General features: G+C 56.9%; 1 protein-coding gene across 10 annotated transcripts in view; it reads right to left on the minus strand.

The window, feature by feature from the left end:
• The window catches only part of SBF1 (SET binding factor 1), an 85,712-nt gene that overhangs the window by 37,126 nt on the left and 24,891 nt on the right, over positions 1-23,695 (minus strand). For all 10 annotated transcript variants that reach the window (XM_076363739.1, XM_076363740.1, XM_076363735.1 and 7 more), the window contains exon 2: positions 4,836-4,921. In XM_076363739.1, the coding sequence (XP_076219854.1) occupies positions 4,836-4,921 (86 nt within the window). The remainder of the gene's footprint in view (positions 1-4,835; positions 4,922-23,695) is intronic.

Genomic DNA, 23,695 nt, shown 5'->3' on the forward strand with positions numbered 1-23,695 from the left:
AGGACACACATCCTCCATGAAAGATGGGTGTAGGTTGGCTGGTGATTAGAACAAGTGTCCTCCAGAAGCAGCGCGACCATGACCGATGGTGGTACCGTGGCTCTCTGCAACACTGAAGGTGCCACAGTTAAAGGAAGACAAAACTACAGGCCCCCACGCAGAACTAAAGATCTCCGTGGATCTGCGTGTGCAAGAGGTGAGCTCTTCACCCATGCCTTGCCCGAACTCAGATCCCCGCTGGGAGGATGCTCACCCTGCACTCGTCTCCCCCACCACTTGGGCAGACCCAGCACTCCCGGTGGTCTGCCCTTGGGCGCGGTACGACCCGCTGCCCGCACGACCCGCCCGTGCAGTGCAGTAACGTGGCACACGCTGCCAGGGCTCCACGCGGCCGCTGGGGCGTGCAGGAGCTGCTCCGCACAGCGAGCACTGCAGCGGCATCGGTCTGTCCTTACAGCACATCTCAGCGCTGCTGGGTGCCCACGGAGAACAAGAGCGAGCTGCAGGCAGCCAGAAGAGAAGAAAGTCTTGATTCTTACATGAGGGGTTGTTGATGGAAGCGACTGACCTGAAGGATGTACTGCAGCTCCCCTACAGACCAGCGCTGGTGGATGCCCCAGCCAGCCTGCACCTAAGCCTCTCTGGAGCGACAGCCTTTCGTTTGTCTAGAAAAGTCCCACAGGAAGGCAGAGCTGCGTGCCGGGCTCTGCAGACACTGCCTAGAGCAGTTTTAGCAACAAAACCAACCTCTCATGACAACACGTGTGTGTGTCTGTCTGGCAAGGCTTGTTTTCCACAGCACTGCACGGATCAGCACTGCTTTACCACCTTTTCTTCTTCCACCGGTTACATCACAGGCCCTTCCCAAGTTTGCAAGGGTTGATTTTGCAAGGATCTAGCTTACGATGTCCCAAGACATCCTCCTGATCATTTATTTCCACCCTGGAAAGCTACAGGAGGGCAACGCAACGCTGCAGCAGAGCCGGCTGCCAGGCAGGAGGGACCACACATGGAGCCACCGGTCACCAGCGTCCCACTGGATAAGGAGCTGCCCGCTCCGCTCCTGACCAAACCCACGGCCAAGCGTGGCGGCAGCTCTCCTCTCTCCTGAGCGTCGCCGAAACAGCCGCCGGCTGCGTGGGCTCGGCTGTCGGCTGCCAACCTCAGGTTCCTCCGCGTCAGAGGTGAAGAAAAGATCTGTTGGTCAAGATGGACGCACCAGAAGAGGCTCCGCTCAGCTACCATCACCTTACAAAAGCAAAGCAACAAAGGAAGCTTTTCTGCGACCAGCAGAGTGCCTTACCATCCCCTGGAAGTGGAGACCCCCGGCCCAAGCCTGCAGACCCTGCCCCACCAAGCCCCCCCGGCCAGGGCCAGGACGCAGCGTTCTCCTACAGGCACCTCTGCCCAAGTGCTCCCAGCAGCCAGGGAGCAAACCTCGTACAAACCTGTGCTCGCCTTCACCAAACAAGGATACTGAAGCTGCAAACATGCAGGCAATTACCTGCTGGTTGGAAAACAAAAGGATCTCACTGTTTTATCTCAGAGAGCAGCAGAAACCCTAACACTCTCCAGTGCCCAGGCGCCAGGAGGGAACGCTGGCATGTGCTGGCTCGGGTACCAGTGCGTGCTGGCAGAGGTGAAATGTGTCCGGAGGCTTGGACGTATCCAGCAGGCACGACGACACGGTCTGCAGCATGCCAACAACCATCCACGAGCGGCCTTAAGACACGGGAAATACCGTGCTGTGTTAAGCAGACCTGTGGGATCGTGGTGCAGAAGGACGTAAGGACCAGCGCTGCGGGTGGCATCTGAAAGGGAGAGGAGGAATTGCACTAACTCTCGCCGGAGCAGAAGGAACCAGTGGGTGTAGCACACCACAGCACGCACTTAGAGCCAACGGTTTTAGCAGGAATCTCCGTTCCCGTAACGCACACCTCGCTCGGTACCACCGCAGGCACTGCAGTACCGCAGGCACTGCAACCAGTAACCCTTGGAAGCGAGAGCTGCTAGTCACAGCCCGAAGCGGGGCTCCCTGCCGCGGTTTCACCTGCAGTAATACCCTGGTTCTCCCGGTTGCCCCAGGGCCTGGCGATCCTGCTCCCCCAGTCTGCCCACCGTGGGCTCGAGGGCTGCCAGAGGAGACGGCTCTGGCCTGGGCGGGGAGGGATGCTGCAACAGAGGAGACACGTTCACATCCCATGTCTCTCTCCAGAAGAACTTCCATCCACTAAAACGAGGTATTTTTGTTTGGAAATGCTGTCAGACAGCGCACAAGGGCAGAAGCTACAAATTCCTGCTCCCTACACACACCAGAAAACCTTCTCCCCAAAAAAGCTGTTAAAAAGAAACACAGCAGTGACTGCAATGTAATGTACAACCCAAAATCCCCCGGGGTGGGCTCCGTCTGATTTTCGGAAGCTGCCTTAGCTTCAGCCCTACGTGCTGTTCACCCAGGACACCTCCTGACAGCTTGTGGGAAGCCTTGGAGCCACCCCTGGCTCCCAACAGGACGGGGCTCCAATTGTTTAAATTCCAGGGATTTTTTGGCTGGACAGTTTGACCCTCGGGAAAAAAGCAGCTTTCCTCTTTCCTGGGACAGTTCCCAAGTCCCCTGCAGACAACCAGGAAACACTAACCAGAAAAATAATATATATATATTTTGCCTCAGATGAAATAGCACATAAAAGTCCGAAATTGCGCTGCAGTTACAGTGAGCACGCGATAGGAAGACGAGCCGGCCACTGCCGCTGATCCCGGTGACTGGCCACACTCGCTGGCGGGCACACGGCACGACATGGCGGCTGCAGCTCTAACTGCCGAAGCCAAGCCCCCAGGACGGGGCAGAGGGACGAGGACGGGTATCAGAGACGTGTCCAGCTCTGACGCCCTCCGCTCCACGAGCTGGTTGCTCCTGGCCGGGTAAGAAGAGCACGCCGGCAGCTCTCCTTTGCAAGCACCAGCAGAGCCCCATGATTTTCGGTTAAGCCTGTCACAGGAGCTTTGGAGGGCACACGACACGGAGCGTCCTGGTCAGCCTCCAAGAGCCACAGCTCACGCGGAAGTTCTCCAGCAGCAGCACACACAAAGATGGAGATGACCGCCGGCTCTGAACAAGGCCACGGAACGTGGGAGGCAGCCGAGAGCAGAACTGAGTCCAGACAGGGAAGTAGGGGTGGCTACCACCTACCACCGCTCAGAAAACGAGCATTAAATAGCACAGGGAACTTGTGCAGGCCATGAAACGAGACGCCGGCTGGGCCACCACCCCTCTCAGCTACCCAGACCCTGCACGTGGACAGCGCAAGGCAGAGATCCCAACGTGCGGTGCCCTCAATGCCCGTGACACATCTGCTCTAAGGAAACAAGCTCCCAAGGCCCAGGCCATACTCTCAGTTGGACTCGATGATCCTTATGGGTCCCTTCCAACTTGAGATATTCTATGATTCTATTCTATGATTCATCGAAGCCCTGGGGAAGCACAGGGACCCGGAACGCCCTTTGCTACACCAAGTACCCAGGACTCCCTCGGCCAAAAAATCCCTCGTCAGGGATGCACAAATGCCCTTCGGCAAGTCCTGCTGGCAGGTGACTCAGGCTGGGCCCGTCCGAACAGGGAAGCGCAAACCCTCTGCACACGCCAACGCAGGCAGAAAGGGTTGGCTGCTCCCAGCTCCTCCGCTCCAGGAGAGGACGGGCACTCTCGGCCGGCCGGCATCCCCGCACCGACCATCACACACCGGCCTCACAGGTGCTGACACCTCCCAGCACAGCAAAGGTACTTGCAAGGGCTCGAGGAGCGGGGTCAGGATAGTCCCAGCAGCGTGAGGCTTGTAAGGCACTGAAGGGACTTCTAAAGCCTCGTCTGTCTTCAGGTTTTGTACTCTGCAGTACTTCAGCTGGAAACTGGGAAGAACTGCAGGGGGGAGGAGGAGAGCAGCTTAGAAGGGGGCTCAGTTTAGTGGTGAAAAGGGGTCTGGACAAGCGGCAGCCCAACCCACTCGCTTTCGCTGGCAGCGGAGCACCAGCTCCCCTCCTTCAGAGCTCCTCAGCAGCAGCAGCAATGCAGCAGGGAAGGGTTCGAGAAGAACTTCCACTCAAATTTAGCAACCGAGGAGAACAATCCTATTATCCTTGATTAGTTAAAAGCTGGTTTGTGAAGAACCCACGCAGTGCCAAATTAGACTGGGTGTGTCGCTTTATGGGTATGACCCAGCAATGATCGCAACCTCAAAGGACTCACAACAGCAGGCGAATGTGTCCGGAGGGCTAGGGAAGGGATCCAGGGCCCAGCAACCCTCCGCGCTGGGCGGATGCAAACAGAGCACACCCAGGCCTGCCGGAGGGTGAGCCGCCGCCGATACCACCGGCCCGAGGAGGGGAGCGGTTTGCTCAGCGGAGCGCTTGGGAAAGGCCTGACAATGGCAGAGCCCTGCTATTCGTGACGGAGATATTTATACTGACGCTGCATCCGTGCGGCTCTTCTAGGAAGCGTTCCAGCATCCCAAGCAGCTGATCCCAGAGGAGGAGGGGGAGCAAAGCGGCCAGGAGAGGAGCCAACCCCAGGCAGGGCGCGCAGCAGCAACCGCCTCTGGACAGCTCTGCTGCGGCCCAGCTGGGAGGCGGCACGCTGGATCCCGCGGTTTTCCAGAGCTGGAGCTGCGTTGGGGGGCAGGTGGGAACCCCTCTCTCACGGGCTCCCCCGGTCAGACCCTGCAGCGCCCAGCAAGATGTGTGCATGCAGTGCCATGGCGTCACCTGCCCCGCAGTGTCACCTGCCCCGCACGGCGGTCACGCTTCCCTGGGGTCCCGGTCCCGAGGGACGGCACACTCACCAGCTCGATGCCTTGGGGAAAGGGGTTGTCCTCCCAGTCCTTCTCCGGGAAACGCTGGAGTATCTGTCCCTGTCCATCCCCACTCCCTGCAGAGACAAGAGGGGGATTAGAGGGCAGGCAGCAGGTACCAGGCCGGCACTTCAGCCTCCGTAATGCCAGCCTGGGAGCAACACCGGGACGCTCTGGCACTGTGTCAGCCCTCCATGGACACGGGCAGCACAGAAGAGACCCCGGCCCCTTTCACAAACACAGCTGTACGGCAGCACTGCCCCTAGCAGAGGGAAAAGCAGTGATTTTAATGGAGTCATGAGCAAACAGCTCACAAACTCGTTATCTCAATGTGCGTAACAGGCAAAGCAGAAGTGCAGTAGATCTCTGGTCAAGTTTAAGTTTCCTTCCTTGTGTTGCTAGATCATACACGCAGTTTTTGAACTGTAATTCACTGCTCATTATCTACAACTTGGCACTTGACATCTTCCCTGAACAATGGCATCGTGCTGCTCAGTTTTACTTTCGGGTTCCCCTGGAGCTGCCGTTTCCCCATGGCTTTATGGGCACCTGGCGCCCGCACCGCTGCTGGGGGGAGCACTTCCACCCACGCCTGCCCACCAGCCCACACCAACCCAAATAAAAAAAACCCTGCTCTTCACCCAGATCATGCCCTGATCTAGCTGGCCACGCAAGCACGGAAAGTGGCACACCGGGAAGCGGGCCAGCTCTTCTGGTAGCAGCCGGCTCTTGGGACAGCCTGAAGCAACGGCTAAACCACCCCTGAAACTCAGGTAGCTCCTGCTACGTTCACAGAGCCTGCATGGCTGGGGAAGCACTTCTACGCCGGCTACGTCCTTTCGGCGACGAAGCTGCTCACGGTAAAACCCTGCTCCAGTGGATCAAGCTGGAGTCTGGGAACTGGAAATCCCGAGAAGGATTTTGTCCTACCACAGGCTAGGCACAGCCACGAAGGCAAGCAGCCCCTGTAAAGCGGGACCATTTCAGTCCCTTGCAGAGCTGCCGAGGGATTACCGTATCCACCGCATCGTCCTGGGGGACGACCGCCGCTCTCGTCCCTTACAGCAACGCCTGCTGCCTTTGGGAGCACAAGTGCCTCCGGCCTCCCTCCGGCACAGCCGGATTTTGGCCCTGGGACCGCTGACAGGGCCAGGTAACAGGAGGAGCCTCACCAGAAGGCGCGCACCACTGAAGGACTATTTTCGGCACCTAGCCGTGTTTCCACCTCTCCACTTACCACCAGCCAGCCACAGCTGAATTTAGCAGAACAAGACATCAGAAAAGATGCCACTTATAGTCTGAGGACCAAAACGGAAAGGTCAGCGCCAAGCTGCAAAGAAAATAGTGCTGAGCGTCAGGTCAACCAAATCTTCCCCCCTGGGCTGGCCTCACCCCCGTGCTCAGACACCACCTCCCCCCGGACAGGTCCCACGCGCCGCTGACAGCATCAGTCGCTGCAAGGTGCTCACGGCCAAACGCGTTGAGTAAGACCTGCCTCCTCCGAGCACAAACGACCCGACTCAAGCTTCACAGACAGGAAAAACCCTTTTAGACGCACACATCAGAATTACAGCTCTCCGACGGCCTGCCCCCGGCGAGCTCTCTCGGACCCGTGCCCTCCACGACGGCTTGCTCCAGCAGCCTTGCCACGAGTGCAAGTGTCTTCACTCGCGCTCTCTTGGTCGCAAGGGAAACAGATACAAGATCACCCTCAACACAAACGTAAAATTCACTCCAGGAGTGGTTTAGAGCAAAGGCAAACTTGACCCCCTGGGTTTTCTCAAACACAAGTGCTGCCACGCTATTTAGTGATCTGTGGCCTAGGTACATCCTGATTTTAGTGACTGTCATTAATAAGCAGCCTGACTTACGAATTCTGGCCAGCCACGCTGCCACGCACTTTCCTCAGCTACTCCTTAGGCGGCCTGATCCTTGCCTTCCTACTTCCCATCATCCAACCCACGCGGCGTCCAAGCTGCTCGCCGGCCCTATCAGGCTATCTGATCAGCGTGCCCCTTCCTGCGGAGGGGAGCTGGACCAGCCCCACCGATTCTCCTGCTGTCCCCAGCCAAGATGCCTGGGAAAGCACGTGTGCCTGAGAACATCGGCCTTCACACAGCTGCTTCGCTTCGCGTCTTCCTTCCTGCCTCCTCCCGCCACCGCGCTGCAAAAAAGGCCGGCACGGCTTAAGGTGACACCTGGTCACTGTTCCTGGGGTCTGTTACGGTCTAAATTAGTGTTAAGCTATATTTGGAAGTTTATGAGATGTTATCGTAACACGGGAAATTCTAAATAAGCAAAAAGTTAAACACTCGGCTGACACAACACAACCAGATGACCTTAACTCTCGGGCAGGCCAGCGGCGGCGAGCGCTGGCACGCCAGGGACGCTCTCTGGGAACGGCCGGTTCTCAGTCCATCGGGGTCATGACCAAGTGCGAGGCTCCCCATCGCTTCACTCACTCTCAGTGTCTCTTAAGTGACGTGACAAGAGGAGCTCGGAGCGAACGTCCTGGAGAAAGACTAAGCCAGGACTCCATCTCCCGGGACCCCAAGCCACCTTTCCAGAGTGTTTCCAGTCCCCCGCAGAGAGGTGTCCACCTTCCCTGGAAAACTCAGGCAGCAACTGCCTACCAGCTGGCAGGAAAACAGCTGCAGGGCGGCGCTGCCGTACAGCAAGGGGCACGGCAGCCAGTGCTCCCACTCCAGGGAAGCCGCAGGGTCTGGCCAACGGGGAACCCAACCGTGCAGCAGCTTCCCCAGAGGCTTCAGGAGCTGGACCTTCTCTGTGGAGCCTGCTGCGATGACGGAGTGAGGACAGTCGAAGGAGAAGTGAATTTTCCTGTGTTTTTTAGGCAAAGGATCTTGTTTGGAACAAGTCCTTTTCCAACACTCACACTTGAGGCCCTCTGCTCTCAACAGTGAAGGTTACTGAAAGCATGGGAGGGTGTTTCACAAAGGAACACGGTTACAACCTGAACAGTCAGTCTCAAGAAATCAGTCCTCCTGCAGGCTCAGACACGACTCCCACACCCCTGAACCTCGAAAATTTGGTATGATAGAATACAGGGGAACGCAAAGCTCGCAAGCCCTCAACACATGAGCAAGAGGTGCTTCAGCCTTCCTTCACCCCTGGCTTCCAGCACGGAGGCTGGGGGGCTGTCTAGCTCTGCCAGGAGAGAGCGGGGGGATCATTTCAAACATGGAAATGTTTTGACAGCTCACCCCAGGTGCAGGGAGATGGACCTCAGCTTCAGCATTGCTTTGAAGTGTCATTAGCAGAGGCTTCCAAGAGCTGCTCAGTATCTCAAAGCGGAAAATGTTTTAAAAGTTTAGCTGTTCTAAAGCATCACCAAGTACTTTATGCTACAAAACACTGACCATAGTTACTGAGGTGGCTTCCTGCAAAACAGTATTAACCCACAAGGCACGAAGCCATGAAACGCAACCTGCAAGGGGACCTGAAGATCCTGCCAAGAGCACTTACTGCCAAGGTCTGCGGTAAGCGATGCAACATACCCAAACCGTGTCCGCAAGCCTGCTCCATCAGATGCAAAGCAGGCACCAGCCCTGGACTACGGAGCAGGTCGCTAATGGTGCTCTCGGAACGAGCAACGATCCACGTAACCCTCGCAGGGCTGCGAGCGGTATCAAACAGCGGTTGGGCAACTACCCCGCAAGAAGTACGAGCTATTGCATCAACCAGCGTTACGGTCTGACTAACCTGCCAGCACATCCCTCAGCAACGCTCCGTTCTACCTGCAAAGCGAGGTGGTGGCTCCCGGCACGAGGGCGCGGGAGCGCAGCTGCCAAGTGCTGGCCAGCGAGAAACAGGGCATTGCAGGGAGTCTGGAAGAAAACAAGCACTCTCTTTAGAGAAGTCCCGTGCAAGAGATTCTCACCCAAAACGTACAGGCTGTATTTATTACAAACCAGCACCTGACTACCCAGGACGGCTGGAATTAAAAAAACAAAACCACTGCATTCAGCTGCTGCGACAAACTGTGATGAGATCGGGTCGGGAACGACGTGATGTGCAGAGCGAGGTCCGGGAGGCTCTGGCAGGGTCCACGCTCCCCCTCTGCAGCTTTCCAGGGTGACGGGGAGCAGCACATCCTCGCTGCGGTCCATCAAAGCTGAACCCAAGCCAGATCACGCTTCAGCACCTGGCTGCATGACGCCTGTGACGAGAAAGCAAAGGCAGGAAGCTCCCCTGGTTCACGCCTGCCCAGCAAACAGGAAAGGTCTGCCAGGGGCGAGAGCACGAGCAGTCCAAGGCTGCAATCTCTACAAAGCTTCGACAGGCATCGACGGCTCCCCGGGACATGCCTAGCTTGCTCAGCTGCAGGCTGCGCTTCAGACTGGCAGGCAGACGGCTTGTTGTGGGACGGAGCACTGCAAGCGCTGCGGTCTGACCTGCAAACGCACAGCAGCGCGCGCTGATCCCACGGGAGCTGCAGGCTGCTCTGCAGGCAACCCTCGTATCCCACACCCCAACCCACAAAACTACCAAACCACGTGCGACAAGCTACTGTAGTTCTTCCAGTCATCATGAAGAGCTACATCCCCCTTCCCCATACCTCCACTTCTCTTCCCTCTGTATGATGAAATTCTCTTTTCAGGGAAAAATAATTCAACAGCTTAAAAAGAAAAAGGGAAAAAGCCCACGCAATTTCAGTCACTAACTTGCAGCTCTCCCAAGCAGAGATGAACAGGAGACAAGCTGCAGCCACAACGGCTGCAGGAGGACATCTCAGCAGGATCCTGCGTTGGCCAGAGGAGACCCGTCCTCACGGGGACGGGCACCTGCCTACAGCCCGACGGCTCCCACCGAGCTCTGAGCTGCACAGTTCTCCTCTCAAGCATGCCAACCAGGAAATACAATTTTATTTTTCACTTTAACATCCACACCTGCTGTTTCGCTTTCGGATATAACCATTACAGGCCAAGTCATCACTGGCTCTTATTTCCCCCGCTCTGCCCATCATGCACGCCTCACCCCAACAGAGCAGTTCCAGAGGCAGGCTCCAGACAAAACCCCTTGTCCTTCTCATTTCTTTCATTCTCGGTGCAAGAGAAGCACCTTTGAGATCTTCCCTAGTTGTGTGATCTTCACATCTAGGCTTCTGTGTTCATCCCACCGGCCTCAAAGTTTCTTAAGAGAAGGCTTATCGTGCTGACCTGATGAGAAAGGCAGGACCACCACTTAGCACTCCTGTTAACAGGGAGCCAACACCTGCAGGAGTGGGGAAGCCCATGGACATCAGCTCCTCCTTCCTGGAGAGCAGGGAGAAGCTTTGGGGGATTTATAAAACAACAGAGAGGAGAATAAGGCAGAAACAGGGATTCAGAACTGAGCCCAGCAAGCCAACCTCATCCTAGAGACTGAAGTCCTCCCCCCGTCCCACCAAACCCACCGCACCGGCGGGCACAGCGGCCCCAGAACAACACGGCGAGTGTCTGCTCGGAGGACAATGACTGCACTGTTCCCTCACTACATATTTACGAAAGGAGCACGAAGAATGGCTTTTCTATGGAGGAAAACAAAAGGGCTGTGTGCGGGGCTGGTGGGGCCGGGGCTGGCCTGCTCCTCCCGGCCACCGCGGCAGCCCTACGTCTGCCATCGTTCCAGGCGCCCCAAGCCCTCCCCTGGGGAAAGCCCACCCGCCCCAAACCGACCCTGCCCTCGTCCCCACACACCGGCCACGAGCAACGTCCCCCCCGGCACGGGAGGAGATGCCCCTGTCCCTGCCGTGCCGCCCCGGCAGCGCCGACCGTGGCTGGCGGCACCGCGGGGTGCCATCCACCCCTGCGGACGCCCCAGGGGGGCACAGCTTGCCTCCCGCAGCCGGCGGGGGAGAGGAGTTGTTTTGCTGCCACGTGTGCATGAAGTGGCACTTACTGGACTCCCGCTGTCCCCTCCAGCTCCCCCCAAAGACCGAGTCCCTGCTGCAGGCCTGGGCACCTTTTCTGTCTGCACAGGGGGGCCAGCAGGCCAGACAAGTAAATATTCCAGACAAATAAATAATCCACTCGTGCTTCTTCACTTCATGTTTTAGCGCAATTTCACGGGACAAGGAACTTGGGAAGAGACAAAGCTCGACCCCTTCCCAGGCTGCAGGAACACCAGACGCCCGCGCCGCAGCCGAGTCACCGGCACCTCGCACACGGCCACGGACCGGAGGCAGATTTGAACCAGCCAGTACAGAACACGCGCCCGGCAGCAAGTCTGCAGGACAGGAGCAGGACGACACAGAAACTTTCGGCTCTTACAAATGTCCTTCTGGCGGTATTTAGGGCAAAAGTCTCTACAAAGAGACAAAGCCGCACCAGGACACCAATTCCTGTCCCGAGTATATTTAAAAAAAAAAAAAAAATTAGGGAAAAAATGAACTCATTCTGTGTTTAATGATCGCCTTGGTGATGTTTGAGGACATGTTTGACTCTCTGTAAACACAAGATGATAACAATCAGAAGGACAAACAGTTTGGGATGGGACCAAAGGCAGAGCTGGGTGGTGAAGCAAACTGTCTACATGCAACTCCGATCAAAACACGACCAACTCATTGTTGGGAAAGTTCCTTACAGCGATGGAACACCTCCCGAAGGCAGGCAAAATGCTCCACTCTTGGGTCACTCACTCCCAGATAAAACATCCTCGAGAAGAGTCAGTAAGAACGTCACTGCCCGGCCGGCGCGGGGTGGTGAGGACCCGCTCGTGTTTTCCCAGCACAGCACTTCCACTGAAAGTCACGACTCTCGGAGGTTCTTCTGGACGAGCCGCTTAGTAATGAGATGTTTATAGAAGAGCTAAAATTAAAGCTTCTGAAAAACCGGACGGCGTTGTTCTCCCTTACAGAGCTCTTCACCATTCTATTTTCACACCATTCCTTCCCGAGCCCCCGCTCCGGTCCCGGAGCTGTCATTACCTTCCTCAAACCTGTTCTTACTCACTCTCAAATTAAGGCCGAGAAGCGTCGGCGAGACACCCCATCTCCCCCCAGCCGGTGAGTGCACGGCACCGGCCCGGCGAGCGGGCAGCCCGGGGACCAGACCCCCCCCCGGAGCGGCACCACGCTGCAGGGAGCCAGCGGGGCAGTGCCAGGACCTGCGAGCTGCACACTCGCCGGGGTCGGGCACGCTGGCAAACCCCTGCAGGGCAAGGAGCCGTGGCTGGAAAACCCCGGGAGCCCCCGTGGGCCTGCAGGGACGTGGAGCCGGTCGCTCTCCCACCACCCCAGCTCCCTGTCGAAAGGTCTGCTCAGATCTCCCAACAAGGTGGCAGCCGCTGCTCTTGCCCAAGCACGACGCTTTCAGGATGACATTCAGCTGCCTCGACACACGCCCCAGAGTAAACAGCTGAACGGGTCAGGAAAGGTGCCAGGATCCTGGACCGGTCCGGTGAAGGAGGGACCAGCTCGGCAGGACCTCCCGTTCAGCATGAAATAAATCGTCCTGGGCAAGGAGCTGGAGAGAAAGATTTACTACCATCTACGAAACAAACCGCAGATTTGGAGACTAGGCACGATACATGCTGATATGGAGTGTTGCTCCTTTGTAAAGCTGTATTGTTCCTTGAGCAGATGCCAAGAGGAGAGCTGTATTTATCTTTAGAAACATTAAGGCATAAGAGGAAGTAATTAAAAAAAAAAAATCCGTCTGTTTCCGAGAGGTCGTCCCAGGAAAGTGCTGTTCGGGGCCCAGAGGGTTACTGGCAGGGAGACAGAGATAAGGGTTTTACAGCTGCCTACCACTTGTTCACCCATAGCCTTTTCTGGAAACGCTCCCTGCCAGCGCGTAACAGGAAGCCCTTTGTAAATACCTCGGGCTTGACACGACCAGCAGAGCCTCCACACACACAGGGCCCCCAGCCCACCCAAACCACCACGCACACCGTGCCTCAGTCACCGCCGGCTGCTGGAGAGAGCACCCGCTCCTCCCAGCCCCCGTCTGGACCCAGAGGTCCCTTCAGAGGAAGCCCCCTCCACGAAAACGGTCCCAAGCCACGACAGCCCAGGAACTGCTTTAAGGCATAAACACGCTGCAAAATCAAGAGCTGCAATGCGACAGCGCCAGCCGCTTGGACGGAGAAGGCGAGATGGGCGTCAGGGGGGTTCCTCCAAACCAGGAGGGACCAGGAGTGACGCGGAGCTATGGCAGCTGCTGGGGGCAGCACCCTCCGCCCAGTGCCACCAACTGACAACGCTCGCATGAACTTCGACTTTTATTCTCTCTTGAGGGAGGAACTGGCTCCAAACAGGTCCTCGCTGCTCGAGCTGCGTGCTCCACCTGAAGCATGAAGGTGGTAGCCTCACACCCTGAGGCAGGGGAGGCGTGGGGTGACCGGACACAGACTCCCCATCCCACCCCTGGAAACGCTGCGAGGCTCTCCCTTAATCTAACCTCACTGAAAATAGCTTTGCCCGGCTTTTACATTGCAGGCTGGTTAGATTTGCAACTGAACTCCCAAATCTCTACAAACCACAACTTGAAAGCCGCCATTTTAGTGAACGTTACTGGAGAATCCAGTTTGCCAAAAAGCAAGACAAAGTTGTATCCCAGCCCCGCACTTGTGCTGCAGAGGGAATCCCCCACCCAGCATGAACTCTCCAACCCCGAGTGCCTGCAAACGCCTCTCTGGAAGGGCCGAGAGCAGCAGCAAAGTGCCAGACCTTACCAAGGGGCCATCAGAGGACTCATGGTCCTCAAACGCTTCCCGACCCTGACTGCCCCACTCCGGCACTCTCCATTCACCGTGGCCTTACTGAGGTGGAAATAGTGGTCCCTGGTGCAAGCAAAGCACTCCGAATGATGATACCGCCCGACACAGGGCATCTTACAAATTCAGATTCACTCATCCAAAAAAAATAGAGGGGGAAAAAAAAAAAATCATGGTTCTCAATGTCCCACAACTGTCATCGGGCATTTGAAGATTGTCTCAAGTACCGCTTCCCCAACGGACCGTCCTCAGAGCAGGGGGACAGCTTGCAGAGTGGCCCACCGCAGCAGGCACGCCTTGCGGACGTTAAAGGTGGAGAAAGGTTTCGGAGCAGCGTGGAGAGGAGAGCAAGGCACAGCTGCTGGGAGTCAGTTACGGCTTCAGCAGGGGGGTACAGGGACGTGGGGGCTCTGGAAGGGAGAAGTTTCTCTTCTCCAATTATTTACCATAATACCACTGTTCTTTCAGTGCAGAACAGCTGATATTTGGGGGATACAAATCTCATGATTTACCCGTGCTCCTGATCAAACACTCCACGATCCACTTCAGAGCAGAGCTGCCCTCACTGCTGCTCCTCAAGGCACGCACGAACTGAAGGGACAACTGCCCCAGGCAGTACACTCGTGTCTGAGCTGGGGCAGCGGGAGGGGACCCTGTCTGCTCAAAAACTACACCCGCTCCAAGTGGCAAAATCATTAAGAAATCCACTAACAAGCCTTGTTAGCACAGCATTAAGTTTGACCCTCACCCTTCCCCGGCGCAGAGCAGCATGAACTCAGAAGGAGGAAGCGACAGTACGTGCCAGCGTCACCTTAATTATCTTTTTTTACCCCACTTCCTCCTTGCCCCGAACGGGCTGTGGTGCGATGCTCGGTGCTCCTCGGCTGCGGTGCAATGCTCGGTGCTGAAGAGCCGACGCAGCAGGCAGATGAGCTCAGCGGAGCTGCAAGGGCTGCTCAGGGGCGCGGGGTGCTCCATCCATCCCCTTCCCTGCCCTCCCCGGCGCCCGCGGATCGATGCCTGGAGCAGGGACTGTGCAGGGCACATCAGCACTCCTGCCCACGCGCCTCGTCGTGGAATCTGTGGCATTAAGTTGCAACATAGGAGCAAGCGTGAGAGTCAAAATGGTCGTAATGGCTGTGTTAGATCGCTGCTGTCTGGAGGTGAAGGGGCTGTACAGCCTGGCAGATGCAGGGTTACTTACATGAAACAGGCCCCAAATGCGAGTGACTCCTTTCCAATACAGACTAAGCAACGAGGAGATTTTTAGACTGACGTGGTGCCAGCACGCATGGCTCCTGAGCACACCGGTGTTTAAGGTATACTGGGTCACAGTGCGAGAGGAGACCTCGCTGTGCATAACCTAATTCAGTCCTTCCATGTTTACAGCAACACACATGTTATAAAGCCCCGTGTCTGAAACGGTATCAGATTCCACAATTAACCAAAGGTTTCTCTGAGGAACTGACGTGGTGTTTGGATGCAGCCCAGGGCTCAGGCTGATCCGAGCAGCCAGGCAGCACCGCCGGCTGCGACCACATCCCCGGCTCAGCCAGAGGGCAGGCTCACGGCACGGGACGTGCCCGTCGTCAGCCCCACAGCCCAGACTTTCCTCCTGCAACAAAAATAACGCCTTGCTGAGCTAGACGGGATGGCACTGAGAGCTGCGGCTGGTGCAGCACCCAGGGCGGACGCTGCTGCTCAAATCCTCCCGGGAGGAGGGGACCCAGCGCCCATCGGGAGCCCTGCGCTAGAAAGCGACTGCGTCTGGACGCAGGACAGAGCTGGTTTTCCCTGCCCCAATTTTAGCATCCCTTCCTCTCTGCCGCCACGGGCAGGGACAGAGCTCCCGCCCGGCCAGCCCGACCGCAGCCAGCGGAGCCGTCCCGCCGAGCGGCACCGCGGTAATCCCCGTCTGTCACACGCAGGCACAGAGCAAACAGCACGGCCCACGCACGGCTCCGCAGGCGCGTGGCAGGGCACAGGGAGAGCTGCTAAAAGCGTTTTGGGGAGGAACCTGTTCTATTTTTACCTGATGCCGAATTCCAGTTACTTCCCAGGGGAGCTATTAGCCAGCTCCACTGGCACCCTGTCCCGATAATTACAGGGCCACGCCACCAACATTTACCCAAGCCCTAAAAACAGCACGTGCTGCGCCGATGGCTCCTCCTGCCCCGCCACAGCCCGGCAGCGCCAGCGGGGACCCGCCGGTCCCTCCAGAAACCCGCTCTGGCCATGCAGACAGGAGACGGTGGCTGGGCACACCCCAGCTCGCGGAACAGCTGCGGGGATACCGTGCACCTCTGCGACCCACCGTTATTTTCAGTCTTAAGCTTTGGGCCCTTACAGCCCCGCTGGCAGCGTGGGCTTTCAAGCGCTCCAGCCCACTGTGCAGAGAGGCCTCCGGGAGAATCACAGAAAGCAGCGTATTCACCTCAAAGACCACACGAGAGCTGTGCACATCCCAAAACGCAGCACACCGTTCCTTTCCAGCCGAGCCACGCGGGGCACGGACAGACGGTCCTCGGCCTGGGATCACAGCTCCAGGGCATCGAAGCGCGTCTCTGGCAGGAGTAATCCAGCGCTGAACAGCAAATTTGAAGTTTTCACGAAGGACTGTCCAAGTGCTTCAGCGTGATTCAAAACTCGGTGTTGGACTCCCCTTAGTCACATGTTTGTGATGAACACTACGGCGTAGACATTACAGCCTTCCCACTCATCACGAGGATCCCAGCTTGTGCGCTCGACTGAGCTCCGTTCGCTTTCCACCCTCGCTGCCGAGATCCCTCGCACAGGGCTGCATCCCCGGCCGTGCCCTCCCCGGCAGGAGTGAGCACAGCTCCACCACCGCCACGACGCTGCCCCGGCCAGCCGGGCCCCGAGGATCCCGCCGCATCTCCTCGTGCCTGGGCCAGGGCAGGCAGCACGTGCTGTCGGGGCACAAGAGCCACCACCGGTACAACAGCCACCCCAGCACAGAGCTTTGGCCCCACAACGTAGCTCCGGGCAGGAGGAGCACATCCTGTTCAGCTCAGCACCGGATGGCTCAGTGCTGTAACGCCCCAGCTGCCGGCGGGTCCGGGCAAGATACAGCCACAGCTGCACAGCAGAGAATGAAACCAGCTTCAAGTTTCGGGACAAAGATGACTAAATGGCAGCACCTCTCCCATCTTAAGGGCACACTGTCCATCTTGCTGGGCAATGCACTGTAAAGCAGACAAGGACAGAGGGGGGGGTGGGGGGGGAAACACCAACAAACAGACAAGATTGTTCTTCATTGGCTCACACGTGAATACCCCAAGTCCCCCCCTTTTCGAGCATGCCAAGGAAGAAAGAGGCATGATCTAAGCACTAGCGCAGTTTGTCTCGACCCCACAGAGATCATTTACATCCACAGAGTTTGCCAGGATCAACATCTCCCACAACTGCAGAAGGAGCTTTTGTTCCTGGTGCCCCGTGCAGGAGGCGGCTGCGGGGAGAAACAACGGGGTCGGAGCTGCCGTCAGACTGGGGAGCGCGGCACCTTCAGAGGGAAAAAAAAGGCGTACTGTGAGTGACGACACCAAGAACTGCCAGAATACGATATACAGAAACTAGAATCAGGGTCAGCTTCCACAGGTGCCTCAGCCAGAGTCGGCAGTGCTGGTACTACGAAGCGACTTGCATTAAGTGCTGAAAGGGGAGGAAATGTTGTTATAAATACGTTACTAACCCTGCTAGAAAGCACTGCCGTTAGCACACCGACTGTTCTGGTACAACGCATGGACGAGTGCATCGACCCTACTGAACGGCCACCGTCCACAGCACGAATTGCCATCGGAAAGCCAGAGCTCCGCGGGGCAGCCGGAAAGGTTCTTCCAGAGACCACCGTGCTCAGTCCACCCAGCGGCATTTCGGCTGCCCTGGAGCCGTTGCGCGAGGCGGCCTTGCAGAGACCACTCCGTCGGCTCTCCAACTCCATCCAGAAGGACCCGAGTGAGAAAATAACTCAGCCAGGTGGTGCAAGATGAACTCTCAAAGCAGCCATAATCCGCACAAGTCAGATACAGCCTCCCACCAGGCTCCTCCGCGTGTGCCTGGTGGGGAGCGGCACCTTATTTTGGGGTCAGGAGGTCTGGTGCATGGTTAAGGCAGCGGGTGCTCATGGACTGTGCAGCGCTGCGCTGGCCGAGGCTGCTGTGGGTGGGAAAGCAGGCAGCGGCAGCGAACCATCCTGCCGTCGGCCAGCGCAGCCTCCGGCTGCAGCGCGGGCAGACCAACGATCAAGTCGAGATTGCTCGCAGGACTGGTGTCTCGAGTTACAATAGCAAAGGCCGGGAACTCTGCAGAGTCAGCGCTCAGGCCCAGTGCTAACAGGAGACTGGGATGCAACAGACATCCGCCTGCCTTGCTGAAAGAGGGAGGGGAAACGCTATCCCGCAGCATCTGCTGCAGGAGATGCAGGAAGAAACTCACCCGCCACCAGCCAGCCCAGAGGAGAGCGACCAAGGACCGTGGTCTTCCCTAAACTGGAATTTATTCGATTGATCCAGTTCTTCCCCTGTCCCCCCAGCCTGGTAGTGACGATCATGCTCCATTCCTCCCCATCCCTTCCTCCTCTTCCCACGCTGAGAACTGCACTGGCTGGGAAACGCTGGGACGCCGTGCAAACCGACCATCACCAGAGAGCCACAACGAAAGAGGACACGACTCTTACTGTCCGCAGGGGAGGAAAGCTAAGGAATCACACCAGCAACACAGCCACCTGCTTCACAGCTCCTCTTCTGAATCTCCAAACCACAGACTTTCTGTGCAATGCAAACCCTTCCCGAGGGGCCTCTTGCTGGGGCAGGGTGCAAGGAGCAGAACGGCAGCTCACCAACAAGGGCAGGAAAGCAGGCAGTGGCTCAGCAGCTTGCCCGAGGTGCCCAGGCAGTCAGCCTTATCTCCGGGTTTCCAGCTCTGCGTGCAGGCGGAAGGAGCACCTCCATGAAGGAGCACCCCCTCAGGGGGTTGAATCACCCAGAGGCCGCCCAGAGCCGGCTGGGCAGCGGGAAGGAGGGGGCCAGGGCTCAACGGAGGCTTAAGGAGAAAGGGAAGCAGTGCCGTTCCTGCAGGAACCTCTCGGTATGAGCCAGGCAGCCCAGCCCAGAGGAGGAAGGGGCTGATGCTAACGAGAACTGAAAACACCATCAATTACAGACTGCTCTAGGATGGAGAACTAACATTCCCCCCTCCAGCCTTCAGCTTCCGCATCGACAGTTCCTCAGTGAACCGAGCACGCTTTCTGAAGCGGGCAGAGCCCTCCCCGGGGCAGCAGCTCCCATCCCACGGAGCGACGGGCAGCCCCCTGCCCCCAGAGCCAGCCGAGCCAGGCTGACTTTGCAGCCTGGGCACAGTGCCTCTCTGGGAGAGGAGCCCTGCTCTCGCCCGGGTTCAGGATTGCCGTTCCCTTCCACCCCACAAACACTCTGCCGTGCAGGGACGGGACGCAGCAGCAAGAGGCACGCACGCTGACCGGCGGTCTCGGGTACCCTACCCTCGCAGCTCGGGGGCAGCAGGCAGCTCGCCACCTTTAATCCCTTTGTAATTAGCAGACAAGCAGGGAGATGGCCACTGCAGCAAGCGAACCCGAGCACCGCGGTGTGCCGGCCAGCACTGAGCCCTGTGAGGGAGATTACCGGGATTAACGTGTCCCCGGCAGCTTCTGCTACCAGCTACCTACGGACACCACCAACACCCAGGTGGGGCTTGTCCTGGGTCCTCCCAGACCCACCCAGTGTTACATAAATGACCTCATCCTCCGCACACAAGAGATTATCTAGAAAGCCTTTAAGAGGCAGGGGTGCCTCCTGAGGTCACCAGAGCTGAGTGGGAAGGACGGCGGCACCACGCCGAGTGTCTCCTGCAGGCATCTTTCCCCGGAGCTGGTCCCAGCCCGATCCCGCCGCCAGGTCAGAGCCGCCGATGCCCCTCAGCTCCGGCTGCGCCAGAAGCAGGGACCAGCATTTCTGGGCTGGCTCCTCAAGATCAGCAGGGCACGTGGCTCTTCCCAGCTTTACCCCAGGCACAGGCCAGCAATCCTGTAGATGGTGACTGCTCTCTGCTTGGGGAAATCAAAAGGCATGCCCCGTGCTCGACCGGCACGCTGGATCCCAGTAACCCCAGCAGGAACAGCCCCCTCCCTTCACAGACTCCAGACTAGCAGAATGACTGATTTCAGCCCCAAGGGAGAAGCTTCTAGGCAATCTGAAGCACATCCACCACCTCCATCAGTGCAGGAGATGCACTATTTGACGAGTAAGGCAAGGAAACACTGTTCAATCTAATTCTTACAAGCAAGAAACAAAATTCTCCTCCTCCACCCAAAATCAACGGACTGGAGGCACGGGGCAGGCAGCAGAGCGTGTCATTCATTCCCAGTCTGGCTGCCTGTCTCTGCCCACACCTGCAAAACTGGGTGCCTCTCTAAAAGGGGATCCTGGAGACCAGAGGACAAGGCTAGAAGGGTTTCCATGTGGCCTGAGGAGCTCCCCCATCTCCACAAGCCTAAAATTCCCCATCTCCTTAAAGAATTCAAATGAAATCATAATTCAGAATTGATTTTGAGGGCAGGGAAGACAGGAAAGCCTAACAGGAGTAAGAAAAGTCTTAACAGATTAAGACCTGCCCGCTGAACGGCTGAAATCACAGCTAGAAGTTTGGAGGAATGACCACGAAGCCAACACATCGTCAAGAGAGGGGACAGCGAAGCGGCTCAGTGTGAACACGGGTCAAGTGGATGCTCAGAGACGATGCCGTGCTTTACAAACGAGTCCCAGCTGCCCTCGAGGTGGGGGGCATCTCCCGGGTCTTTCACTGAACTGCAGTGCAGAGTCCAGGAGGAAAGCTGGACTTCCTCCAAAGACATCCCCCCCGCCAGCTCAGCATCAAGAGCTCCTGCCCCGCAGCTCTGCACCCACGCACGACAGCTGGCAGGGCTCGTGCCTGACCGGGTCATACCTCTGCGACAGCGTGAGCCGATGGCCTGTACCGCTCTGCCAGACACACGGTCCAGAAGCTCAGGGAACAGCATTAACGTCGCTTTTTCATTTCTTAAGGCCAGAAGACCTGGCCCAGCCTCAGCACAGTGCATAAGGATGGGCACGAACCCCTGGACTCCAAGCCAGGCTGCATTTTCTACCTATGACAGAGCTTAACCCTTAAGAATAGGGAAATAAAACACTGCTCCGATGGGTGACGGTCCTGGCAGAGATGAACTCCCCATCCTGTAAAAAGCAGAGGAGAAATTCAGCTGAAGCAGAAGTGCACTTCACGAAGATGCCTGCCCTACAGCCTGCTCTCTGCCTACAGCCACAAAGGTGGAGTTCCCAGCCTTACGGTAACTGCTCAGACTCAAAACGGCAATCGTTCATCTTTGCTGCTGTTTTGCCAGAAAAATTAAGCGAGAAACTGTTATATGGACAGGAGCCTCCGAACATCTCCAAGATCCAACTCATCACTATCCCTGTCCTCTTTCCCACAGCATCCCACCGTGCACCGCAACGCCTGCGGTGAGCAGGGGCTGCTCACCAGACGGTGCACGCGTGCGCTGCGATGGATGGAAGTCGGCAGTGTACTTCATCTGGACCTAACTGAATTTTGTTTGGTCTTACAGCTGAGGCTAAGCTGCAGCCTGTCTGGCAACCTATTTCTTAACTATAAAAAAAGCATGGCTAATGCCAGCATTGAGAAGTCTTGAAGGCTCTCAGGGCTCCCTCAGCACCCGAAGATGATGTGACCGCGCAGGCCAGGCAAGACCTCGGTCCCTGCTTGCAGATCTCCCACCTCACTTCAAGGCCACCGACCTCCCTTGCAGCTCCAGGACTTGTCACCTCTGTCGCTCTGCCCCCATGCATCCCTCTGGGCCTTCCCACGTCACACAAGTTTTTCATGCTTTTCTCTTCACTAAGCCTGTTCCACCCCTCAAGACAAAGATTTCCATGAGGGTAACTAAATGCAAAAGAAAGCGAGTAATACCCTCTAAGCTCCCCTTTTACCCAAGCTTTGTGAACACTTGAGGACACGGAGTTACTAACCTGTCTCCAGTAGCATCAGGCACATTATCAGCTGTTACTTAAAGACTTTTTGTCCTGTTTGTAAAGTACTATCTAGGTTCTAGTCTATCCAAATTGAAATTATTTTTAAAAAGGAAAAAAGTTATCATAGCCTCTTAACAATGCAATGCCTAAATTCACAGGAACAGTTCATCTCAAATTTTAAAGTTACGGCAGTTTTACCATTAATTATATGCAAGCCTGAACTACTTGGCAGTGTCCCTCCTACACATACTACAATGCCAATTTTCTGAGCCATCGGTGGCTTTAGGTCACTGTTATAAACTCTCGCAGCTGAGATGGGTGAGGGGAGCTACGGGCACTGAGTACTGTACCGTTTCTCCCTATTTTTAGTAATACCCTGTCAATGAAAAATGACTACACTTAGTCCACCGTCCGGGCTGCCCAACTGTGCTCAAGATCCACGCTGGCAGCTTCCAAGGAGTCCAAAGGATGCCCTTCCTCCCCTGCCGCCTACGAACGCCGACACCATCCGTCCACGCCGACCCAGCTGCCGGGGGCTGCTGCAACACGGGGTCTGAGCCACGGGGCCGTCGGTGTCTGGGTGCCCGAGCCCCCATTCGTTACTCTCTCTGCATGCAGTACCGCGGTGTGCGGGAGCAGCAGCCAGGACGCGCTGCCTGCAGCCCACACCAACCCCTGGCTCCCGACCCAAGCCCCGAGGCAGAGCTGTGAACCCTGCCCAGCACAAGACTGTTCCAGCTCCCTGCCGCGAGAGGCCGGCTGGACAGGGAAAGCCATCGTGCCATCCTAACCCTGGCCTTGGGCACAACAGCACTGCTCAGCCTCCCCAGCCCTTCATTTAAATCCTTTGGGTGGCCATGAGTCTGCACAGCAAATAAACAACGGGAGAAAGGAACCACCGCGCTCCTGCAGCATTTTATTGTCCTTTTCTCTCAGCAGAGAGCCCAAGTCGTGGTTCCACATCTGCCCTCCAAACAGCTTGTGCTTTAACTGCAGAGAGAGGCTGTCGAGACCCTTTTCTCCCAGAAAGGGAGAAAGCCCCTCAAACACTTTCCTAAGCTTTATCACAGCGCAGAAACCTTGTTGCTGGAAAGTTTGTTAAATTTATGGTGACAGACAGAAGCTTGGTTTAATCCGACCCATATAACTGAGACGTGAGTGGGCACACGGGGCTGGGAGACAAATCCCGCAGGCAGCCGGCCCGATGTGCAGGCAGCCGGCCCGATGTGCAGGCAGCCGGCCCGATGTGCAGGCAGCCCAGCCCGATGTGCAGGCAGCCCAGCCCGATGTGCAGGCAGCCCCGCCATGCAGAGAGGCAGGCAGCGCTGCTCTGGGCACCCGCAGCAAAGCCGGAGCAGGCAGCTCGCACGCCTGCACGGGACTGGGCTTCATAACACTCAGCGTTGCTCGAAACAAGGAGGAAAGTTGGTGCAAAAACCACAGGGAATGGGAAATGCGCTCAGCTGACTCGTCACCACTGACAAACTCTCTTACCACATCTGCTCCCCTAAATCACGTTTCACAATTCATTCCCAGGGACTCGAGGAAAATAAATTGTCCCCAAGATGATTCCAGTAAAGACAGGCCACAGAGGGATTTAGCTCACGACAGAATCAAAATCCCCATGTTCAAGCATTTTGGCTGTTTATAAAGAGACTCTCACCCTGGAGGGGCCCAGAGTCCCATTACAGAGAATATTTTAATCAGCTGGAAAGTCACCAGTGGGGAAAGAGAAAATGGGACCAACATCAAACCAAATCTGTCTACAGTAAGAAACGAAGTGGAGGAACTTCACGGGGAGGAAAACCTCCTACAGCAACTCCTTGAAACAGACCCTCTGCCCCATTACCACCTCGATCCCTGTGCCCAGCTGGGCTTTGGGCTTTATTTTGTCACCATCAGCACAGAAACACCTCCCATCATGTAGGAATAGACCGAGTTTGCAGGCAGGTTTCAGCCTTTTCCCCTGACACATCTGGAAGTTTCTGTGCAAAGAGGAATTTCCATAGAGCCGGGTTTACCAGCGGGGGCTGCAGCGGGAGCGCTGCTGCGGGGAAACGGCCTCTGCAAGGC

The sequence above is a fragment of the Aptenodytes patagonicus genome, unplaced genomic scaffold (assembly GCF_965638725.1).
Source record: "Aptenodytes patagonicus unplaced genomic scaffold, bAptPat1.pri.cur scaffold_86, whole genome shotgun sequence".
Taxonomy (NCBI): Eukaryota; Metazoa; Chordata; class Aves; order Sphenisciformes; family Spheniscidae; genus Aptenodytes; species Aptenodytes patagonicus.